At 37.3% G+C, this 10,651-nt stretch overlaps 1 protein-coding gene across 1 annotated transcript in view; it reads left to right on the top strand.

Annotated features, from left to right (window-relative positions):
- The window catches only part of SPPL2A (signal peptide peptidase like 2A), a 66,069-nt gene that overhangs the window by 39,166 nt on the left and 16,252 nt on the right, over positions 1-10,651 (top strand). Inside the window, exons 10-12 of the mRNA XM_006895332.1 lie at positions 1,522-1,596; positions 7,755-7,811; positions 8,825-8,927. Coding sequence (XP_006895394.1) covers positions 1,522-1,596; positions 7,755-7,811; positions 8,825-8,927 — 235 coding nt within the window. The remainder of the gene's footprint in view (positions 1-1,521; positions 1,597-7,754; positions 7,812-8,824; positions 8,928-10,651) is intronic.

Here is a 10,651-nt window from a genome sequence, read left to right as displayed (position 1 = left end):
CTTTCATTGTTTTACAAACCCTCCCCCAGGTCCACTCCACAATGTAGCCATCACTCTAGACTCCTGTTATGACAGAAATACCTAATCACATATCTCTTTTAAACAGTTTTCTCCCTCGTCTGTTTCAGTGCAGTATACGTTATTGAACCCATCTTTCTCAGTCTCTCCCCAACCCCAAGGCTGGATTTCTTTTATGGTCTCTTTGGGGTATATTCACAGTAGTGGAATTGCTGGGTCAAATGGTATCTCTATTTGCAACTTTTTGAGAAAGTGCCATACTGCCTTCCACAGGGGTTGCACCATTTTACACTCCCACCAACAGTGAATAAGTGTTCCAGTTTCTACACAACCTCGCTAGCATTTGTTGCTTGCTGTTCTGTTAAATTTTGCTATCCTGACTGGGGTGAGATGATATCTCATAGTTGGCAGCTAAGTTTCTTACAACTAAGCCACTAGTGCTCCCTCTTATTATATCTTTTTATGGTTAATATTTCTTATACTAAATTATACCTTATAATGAGCTCTGGTCGCATACTGGCAAGAAACTGCACTGAAATCTCAAAGGAACACAGTTCCAGGCCACCAGCTGCTCCATGGGAGAAGGATGGGTAGTCTCCTCCCATGTTATTAACTGCCTTTGAAAACCCGCTGGAGAGTCAGTTATGGGATGGTTCTGACTCTATGGTATACAACAACAACATACCTTATAATGGTATAAATTTGCATAAAATAAATATAAAGTTTATTCAGTTAATTATCAAATTTGTTGACATTTATAGATGTATATCACTATTCTAATTAATCTGTAGAACATTTCTCATCATTTCATAGATCTCTGTTACACAGATTGACAATCAGTTCTATTCCTTGGCCGTAGCTCCAGGAAACCACTAATCTGTTAGTTAAAATATTTTTAGTCCTTTATATAATACATCAAATTTATTTAATCCTTAAATAATGAAGTATTAAGGAAAGACTTTTTTTCTGATGATTTTACAAGTGGAATTGAAAAAAGAAGCTTGAATATAATATATAGGTTATAGAAGGAGAATTGATGCGTTTGAGCTGTGGTGCTGGAGAAGAGTATTGAGAGTACCATGGACTGCTAGGAAAACAAACAGATTCATCCAGCAAAGGGTTAAACCGGGCGGCTCCTTGGAGGCAAGGATTCTGAGGCTCCATCTAACATACTTTGGACATGATGTAAGGAAGGACAGTGCAGGAGGGGAAGGCCCTCTATGAGGTGGATTGATTCAGTGACTGGGGCAATTGGGATGGGTGTATTGGAGACGGTGCGATTGGCACAGGACAGAGCAGAGTTTAGGGCTGTTGTACATAGGGTCGCTATGAGTCGCAAGTGACTCGACGGCACATAACAACAACAACAACCACCCTAAGATATCTTTTTGGAAAATAATATTCAAATGTTTTTTTGCCTGTTTATTTGTGCTTGCAAATAATCTAATCCCTTAATTTAGATGTAAGAAACTTTATCTTTAAACTTCTTTCTTTCTTCAACAGGCATGTGTGATTCTTCTAGGCCTTCTCCTCCTCTATGATGTATTTTTTGTATTCATAACACCATTCATCACAAAGGTATGACTATGTTTTTTAAGTCTGAAGAAATCTGTTCTTAGATTGTTGATCTTGCAGAGTTTTATTACTGAGTGAATCCTAATTAAAAGAATTTTTGAACCTGACCTTTTAAAGGGATTTTTTTGTTCCAGACCTTTAAGCCATTTTATTAGCTAAAAAAATGTTTCCGGATCACTATGAACTTGAGAATATCTGTAATTTTATTGTAAAATGCCTTTTTATTTATTTATTTAAAATACCTTTCTATAAAGGTATTCTAAAATACCTTTTATTTTAAAATATCTTTATTATAAAGTAATAAATGTTCACTGTCAGAAAACAATATAGGTAACAGAAAGAAAAATCTCTCTTTATGTTTTCATTGCTGTAGGCCTAGCTTGAGACTAAGAGCACCCAAGAGAAAGTATGAAGCGATGGTATAGCTTGGTAACCGTGTAACTCTGGGCAATCCACTTAGCCCTTTTGCTATAGTTTCCTGATTCATCGAAAAAGTATTGTTAGCATTCTTTCTGCCTTCACTCTCCTCCATATGACCCTTTCTCCCCTATCAGTAGGTTTCTTTTAGTTGCAACTGATAGAACCAAACCTAAACTAGACTAAACTGTGTCTGAGAAGAAACTAAGCCCAGAAATGCATCCATTCCCTTTCTTCTTCTGTTTAATTCTTTGTTCTCTGAAATGGACTTTCCCCTCAAGTTTAGAATGAGACATATTGGCAGTTCAGTTCAAAAGTCAGGTGTTCCCAGGTCTGCCAATAACTCCTCAATAAAATGTTAATGCTATCCCCAGAATAAAGAGGAGTGCTACGTGAATGTGAAATAACTTCAATATTTGCCCAGTTTTTCCACTTTCCTGTGTCATGAATGTTATTAAATTTTGCTTAACTCTCTGATTTTCTCAATTTAAAATTTTGAGTCTTGCTTTGTAACTTTATCCTTTGTATTTAGTATTTAATCACGTAGTTAGTATTTTTTTCCCCAGTTGTTTTTATTATTTAGGCCCTAAATGCATAAGATCCTTTTAAAAATCTACACTGTGCCTTTGACAGGGGGAAATTCTTAACTACTTTTCTATCCCCTGACTTTAGTAGAAAATACTTGTGTTTTTCCTCTTGACACATTTCTGTCTTATAAAGATTCTCACTTCCACAGGCTTTATTGAACTTAATTACCCAAGTTATGGCCACCTACACTGTTTTACTATCCTTCTGTGTTTTACTCTACTTTGTGAAATTTATTGCCTTCCATGTGAGAAAACACATATTCAGTTCCTGGCATCTCATGTGCAGCCACTACTCATCTGTCATTGGAGTTTTGAGTGTTGCTCTGTTACTGACAGATTTCAGTGGAGGAGGACAGACTAGAACAAAAAGCCTGGAGGTCAATCTCTGGAAAGGGGTAGATCTTTGGAAAATCAACCATTGAAAACTCTGTAGATCACCATTGGTCCTTCCTGCTGCCAGTCATGGGGTGGAATAGGACAAGGCCATATTTCATTCTTTTGTGCATGGCATCACCATGAGTTAGGGCCATAGCAACTGAAAATGGCAAAATGGTTTATTAACATGTCCTCTTTCCCTAAGGATGAACCCCTTGACTCCTTGGCTTTGAATTTGTTGTTAACTGTCATTCAGTTAGTCCCCAACTAATGGTGACCCCATTCACAGTGGAATCAATCACTGTATCATTTTACAAATGGTAAATTCATCTACAAGCAAGATATTCATAAAAGGCCCGCTGATGACATAGTGGACAACACATTGGGCTCTTCTTCCCCCAAGAGCAGGTGTCATTGAGCCTTTGCCTAAGGTAGACGTCTGCTAAAAGATGTTGGCTTAAAACCCTGCAAGGGGATGGGAGGGGACTGCTGGCAAGACCCTGGAAGACCCGACTCTGGGAGTTTGACTTTTTGCTGCTTGTGGATGGTGGTCCTGCTGGGCAAGTAAAAGGAAGTTTTTGGGGTTGTTGGGTTTTTTTGGGATTGGGTTTGATGTGTATTACTGCTCTTTTCTCCCTAAGAGCAGGTGTCCTTGAGCCTTGGCCTAGTGTGGAAGTCTGCTCAAAGGTGTTGGCTTAAAACCTCACAGGGCCCCCAGGCCTGTGACCCTCAGAACAAATTTATTAATTTTTGGATGAATATTCCTTGAATGACACAGCAATCTTTTGTGTATTTGCTGAACTGAACAACTTGGTGGTGCTGTGGTGCTTCACACTGTTCCATACTCTTGTCAAACACCATAATGGTTACCAATTATGTACAGTGTTTGGATGAGCTTCCAGACTGATTTATGCTGGGAAGCAGGAGTAGAATCTACTTCCTAAACTAGACGCCTCTGGAAACTCTACAAACTCTCTAAACTCTATAAATGTACAGAAATGATGGTAGTTATAGAGCAGAGTTCTGTACAGAAATTATGTTAGTCACAGAACAGAGTTTAGGTCTTTTGAGAAAAACTTAACTCTCAGTCATATTCGACTTAATGACACTTAAGCCACTGCCAAGTGAAACTAGTGCTGTTATATCTGGAGGAACACTCTTTCACTTTGTACATCACTCTTTGTCAATGTGCAGTATAAAGTAACCTGGGTTGCTATGATGCTGAAACTTGTATCTTTAGAGTATCAAATACCAGAATGGCTTCCCAATATGGACAGTGTTTGGTGGAGCTCCCAGTTGTAAAACAGGTTTGGAAGCAGGAGTGGCATCCACTTCCTAAACCACATGCCTCTGGAAAATCTGTGAACTTGTACAAATGACAACAGTTATGGAAAGGTCTTTTGTTCATAAAGTCGGTATGAGTTGTGCTTGACTTGATGGCAGTCAACAACAACAACATGCCTAAAAGTCCCCCTGGTGATATAGTGGACGACACATTAGGCTGCATAAACTGCTCTTTGGATGAAAGATGGGCGGTCTTCTCCCATAAAGATCTACAACCTCAGAACAACTAGGAAATGTCATCTTAGTAAGAATAGCAAAATTCAACGGTGCAGCAAACAGCAAATGCTGGTAAGGTTGTGGAGAAACTGGAACACTTTTGCACTGTTGGTGGGAGTGTAAAATGGTGCAACCACTATGGAAGGCAATATGGCGCTTTCTCAGAAAGTTGCAAATAGAAATAGCATTTGACGCAGCAGTTCCACTACTGGGAATATACCCTAAAGAAACCAGAATTGCCACCCGAGCAGATATATGCACACCCATGTTTATCACGGCTTTGTTCACAATAGCAAGGAGTTGGAAACAACCTAAGTGCCCATCAACAAACAAATGGATAGAGAAGCTGTGGTATATTCACACAATGGAATACTGCGGCTGCATTGAAAAACACGGAACTCATGCAATATTATTCAAAATGGGTGACCCTGGAGGACATGATGCTGAGTGAAATGTCTCAGTCACAAAAGGACAAATACTGCATAGTGCCACTGTTGTAAAACGGAACTGACCTTGGGGTTGGGGTGAGACTCAGAAAAGAGGCGATAAATAATGTATACTGCATTGAAACAGATGATGGAAAGAACTGTTTAAAAGGAATATAGGATTAGGTATTATTTTCATGACAAGAGTACAGAAAAAGAAATGCATATTAAAGTAGACTGTGAACTAGGGGGGATTGTATAACAATGAAAGATTTTCTTCTTCTTCTTCTTCTTCTTCTTCTTCAAAGAGAAAAACGAACTGAGGCGGAAAGCTAGGTTGGGAGGATCTACAACCTCGAAAATGAGTGGAGCGTCACTTGGGGTTGGAACCATTTGGTGGTGGTGGATTTTGACTGGTAGTAACTCATGGTTGCTGTGATGCTGAACACTGGGACACTGATGTGCCAAACGTGGCAATGGGTACCCATGGTGGACAGTGTTGGCTGGAGCTTCCCGACTAAAACAAGCCTAGAAGCAGGAGCGGCATCCACTTCCGAAATGGCTTCCCTCCGGAAACTCTATGTATGAACAGTGCTCAGGCCGTTCGTTCATAGGGTCGCTATGAGTTGTCTGCACTCGACGGCACCTAACAACAACAACAACAGTATCTAAAAGGAACCCAGGGTGTGTAGTGCAATTATATGTGGTGCTGCTATCTGAAAGGTTAGCTGCTTGAATCCTTCAGTCACTCTGCTGGAGATAAGACCATCTTTTCCTCTAAAGATTTACACTCTTGGAAACTTAGTGGAGAGACACCATGAGTCAGAATCAACTCATAGGCAGTGGGAGTTAGTGAGGATGCATAAAAAAGTTTGGAATTTTAAAGGCATAGCTTAATAATAAAGATGTCTTTGAACCTTCTTTCTTTTATGCTTAGGAAATTGTTCATCTTTTTCCTATCTTAGTTCCTGTCTACTCACAATGTAATTTCTAGCATTCTGACATGATACATAAAACTGAGGTTTTATTGGGGCTTACTATTATAGATATTAACTCTTTTCACCATCTGACTTGTTTGTTTTTAAGGCTATTGTTCTCACTTTATTAAGTAATTTAATTGCAGATACTTCCGACGTTTTGTTTTGAGATATGATTAATTGTTAGCTGGTTTAAATATGAGTTTGATCAGATATTAGTGGACTTCTAGTGAATTGACCAGGCAAGTGGTCGTAGGAGTATAGGCAGAAAGAGCCCATCATATTTACTGTTCGTCCTTCACTATAGTTGATATCTTAAAGATAATATTTGCAGAAATATTTTTTTAATGTACGGGAGGAAGACAATGCTGGTCCTCAATTAAATGGTTGAAATAACAATTGGAAAATGAGTCAAAGTTTATTCATTATTTGGAAATTTTATTACAACCTTTTTATTACAAATTTGTTTTAAAAACTTGAATTCATTATCTATCAGTGTATTTTCTCAAACTCTTTGACTTAACCCTTTTGCAACTTAGACACCTACATGAAGAAAGATTTCTGTAGTTTGAGATTTTTTGTCCTTTTTACTTGGCTCACATCTATCAGAGATGATGAAGATAACACAGGATAGGACAGAATTCCAGTCTGTTGTTCATAGGGTCTCTATGAGTCATACTGGATAGCACCTAACAACCACCACCACCTTTAGCTCAGGCTATCAGTGAGATTGTTTTTTAAATAGTTAAATAATATCCCATATGCATCTTACCCACATGGAAAATACTGTAGTTATTCAATATAATGTTCCTAAAATTGAGCATTTATGTTTCTTTCTAATACCTGTTTTGCTGATATATTTATTAGAAAGTAAAGTATAAAATGGTGCTTGATGCAACCTTATCTTGCTACCTCAGAATGTTTCCCCTTTGCACAACTTGTTTGGTATTTAGGAAGGAACTTTTTTATTAATCTCTTCCACAGCACACATATTTAACAAGAAAAAGGGGAAAAAATTTTAGTCAGACACAGGAAGGGAACTTCCACTAAACTAATGTTTTGATTGGACCATAGAAAGTAGCTAGGACTGAATTTGGGCAGCCAGGATAGAGAAACTTCTGTATTTCTTTAGGGTTGAGTCTTCAAGTTTAACTTCATTATCTTGGTAAAGAGCCAGAATGTAAATTACTGTTTAGTCAAATAAAGTTACTGATGGTTACTACAAAGCTAAATTTAAAATGTACTAGTATTTCCTATGCTTGTAGCCACTGTTATTTCTGAAAATAACTTAAAACCATGATATATGACATAATATCACTAAAAACACTTAAATTATAGACTATTACAAATGTTAGATAGTGTCATGGCAGTATTCAAAATCAGTGTTCAAAGATTTGCTGTGTGTGATTTCTCAGTCAGTTTCTGCTAATCATTGAATTCTGATTAAGTGATCAGTGTACTTAGTGAATGTTGTTTTAGATTACTTCAATTTTTGTTGTCCAAGAGACTCTTTTAGGATAAGGAGCTCTGATGACGTGGTAGTTAAAGCACTCAGCTACTGACCAGAAGGTCTGCTGTTTAAATCCACCAACTACTCCAAGAGAGAAAGATGTCGCAGTTTGTTTTTGTAAACAGTAAAGCGTGGAATACCCTGTGAGACAGTTCTACTCTGTCATCTAGGACCACTGTGTTTTGGAATAAAACACAGTGGCTTTACAGCCTATTTTTAGCCAATTTATGATATTTCATGTACTGTGATAATTATAGTGGATTGTTCCCTTTAAATGATTGAACAACATTTTCTTTCCTCTTCCCTCTAGAATGGTGAGAGTATCATGGTTGAACTTGCAGCTGGACCTTTTGGAAATAGTGAAAAGGTAGGGATAATAATTAAAAAGAACTGGCTACTCATTGTGTGTATGTAAGTCTAATTAATCATTTGCCTTCCATGTAATTCATTGGGTATGTAGTGCATGTTAAAACTCAGCATGTTAAGGTATTGTAAAACTTTATTTCTCACAAAATATAGCCCTTTTCTTAGTTATTCTAAATTATTAAAAATCTATTGACTTGGGTTTCATCCTAGAATGATGGAAACTTTGTGGAAGCCACTGCTCAACCCTCAGCTCCCCATGAGAAAGTAAGGATTGTATTTCAGATACGTTCATTGGATTTTAAATCACACCCTCTTGAGACAAGACTCTTTTTTTGGGGGAAAAAAAAATTCAGATTGTCAGGGGAAAAAAAAATGTATTTCAAGGCTTGAGTCCTATTCTTGGCCAAAAAAGAAAAGTTAGATGTGGAATGCTGGATTAATAGTGTTGATTCTACATGTGTGTTGTGTTTCATTTTTCTAAACTACATACAGGCATACCTCAGATACACTACAGTTTTGGTTCCAGACCACCACAACAAAGTAAAACACAGAACTTTGCTTTTCCTGTGCATACAAAATTTTGTTTGCATTGTGGTATAGTCTATTAAGTGTGCCATAGTGGTATGGAAAAGTTGAAATATTGTGAGAATTACCAAAGTATGACTCAGAGACATGAAGCAGTAAGCTGATGCTGTTTGAAAAATGGCACCAATAGATTGCTTGAAAAGTGGTTGCCACAGACCTTCAATTTGTTAAAAAAAAGCATCATCTGAGAAGCACAATAAAGCAAAAGCACAGTAAAATGAGGTATGCTTATATCTATTTCTGTCGAACTTTCTATACACTCAGAGGATATAAATATGCCTAGTTTATATCCTCTGAGTTTTAGTTCTTTCAGAATGTCAGTTTTTAATTTTTAGGGTAATTGTTCTGTCAGTCCTTTTCTTTCTAAAATATAATGGTTTTAAAGAACCCTGTGAAACTTAATGGTAGCTTTTTGTTTTTTTCTCCTAGCTACCAGTAGTCATCAGGGTACCAAAACTGATCTATTTCTCAGTAATGAGTGTTTGCCTCATGCCAGTTTCAATTCTGGGGTTTGGTGACATTATTGTACCAGGTAAGTAATCATTTGTAACAATTTCAATAAGAATATTCTGATGAATAAACATTATATATATATATAGATAATAGATATTATATAAAAGGGTCTTAATCTTTCTTAAGGAGGCTTGATAGCACAAATGGTTATGCACTTGCTTGACTGCTAGTCAAAAGATTGGTGGTCCAGACTCACTCAGCAGGTCTGTTGGAAAAAGACTTGCTGCAGTTTGCTTCTGTAAATATTACAGCCAAGAAAATCCTCCTGGATGACTCTGCTCTGTTACATCTGGGATCACCTTAAGTCAAAATCCTCTTGATGGCACATAACAATAATCTATGTTTAGTATTTGTGACTGTTAGAGCTGCAGCACAAATGACCCAAAAATGAAAGCACTGCCATTCAACTCCTGGGGACCCTCTTCTCAAGACTATAATCTTCACAAGGAGATGACCTGTCTTCCTCCCACAGCAGATTGATTCAAAGCAGCAACCTTTGGGTTAGTGGCCCAAAACCTTATAAACTGTGCCACTAGAGTTCTGAAGAAGCAAAGAAAGGAAGAAAGAAGGAAAAACCATTTCATGGGGAGAAAATAAAGCGCAAATACAGCTTAAAATGTCTGCGGGTCGACAGCTTTGATGAAGGACAGGTGGCTCCAGCTCGGAGCCTGGCTAGGGCTCCTGGACCTCTGAGGTCTACCAACCCTGTAGCCAGTCCATGAGTTCTCAGCCGGGTAACATCAAGCGCAAACATAAGCATGGCTGGATCAAGTGCCTGAGCTTGCCAGCTGGCATGTTCAAGGGTCACAAGTCGCTGAGCCATTGAACATCACAGAGTTGTCCATAAAGCTTTTTCTTCATCTGGGTTGGGGGGCGTGGGGGGGGGAGTGTCTAAAAGAAATAAATGAGATCAAATTAAATTTTTCCCAAGAAAGGAACTTTCTAAAGATCAGACTATAAAGGGGAGGGGAAGCTAGCTACTGGTAAACTAAACAAAGAGAATATTGACACATTATGATAAATGTAATGTTACTGAGCAATTTGTGAGGAAGATGTTAAATGAGAATCTAACTTGCTATATAAACTTTAACCAGAGTCCAAAAAATACTACTTAAGAAAAGTAGTCTATTGGCAACAAGCAAAAATTATTTTATTCTGTAAAACTTAAGTTTTTTGAATACTTCTATGTTTAAGTTTATTACTGATTTTACTAGTTCTATTTCAAGTGCTATATAAAATCTTGTATAGTGTTACTTTGAGTCTGAATTGACACTAGAGCAACAGGTAGTATACTAAATATAAACCAAATATACGCAAACCCACTGCCATCAGGACAATTCTAATCCATAGCAGCTTTCCATTGGGTTTCCAAAGCTATAAATCTTTTATAGGATTTCTTCAGAGCTGCTGATGGATTCAAACCACCAGTCTTTATGATACCAACTCTACACATCATCCACAAGAGCTACTAGCACTTGACATAGAGTTGGTAAAAATACTATATATTTATAGTATTATTTTAGTAAATATAAACTTTTTTTAAAAATTCCACAAAGAATAGTTTCTTGATAAGACCTAACTTCTAATATGGGGAGAAATGTACCCCTTTTAAAAGATATGTGATTAAACAATGAATGTAGGGAAAAAATTAACAAGAAAAACTCAAGAAATTTATTTTAATTTTATAGGATCTCAAAGTAATTCACTCCAAAATTGATAAAGTAAAATTATCTTATTATTTTT

Source organism: Elephantulus edwardii, unplaced genomic scaffold, assembly GCF_000299155.1.
Source record: "Elephantulus edwardii isolate Elephantulus edwardi_28Jun2011 unplaced genomic scaffold, EleEdw1.0 scaffold00164, whole genome shotgun sequence".
Lineage (NCBI taxonomy): Eukaryota > Metazoa > Chordata > Mammalia > Macroscelidea > Macroscelididae > Elephantulus > Elephantulus edwardii.
The sequence above is the reverse complement of the archived record's forward strand: the minus strand, read 5'-3'. Positions and strand labels throughout refer to the sequence as shown.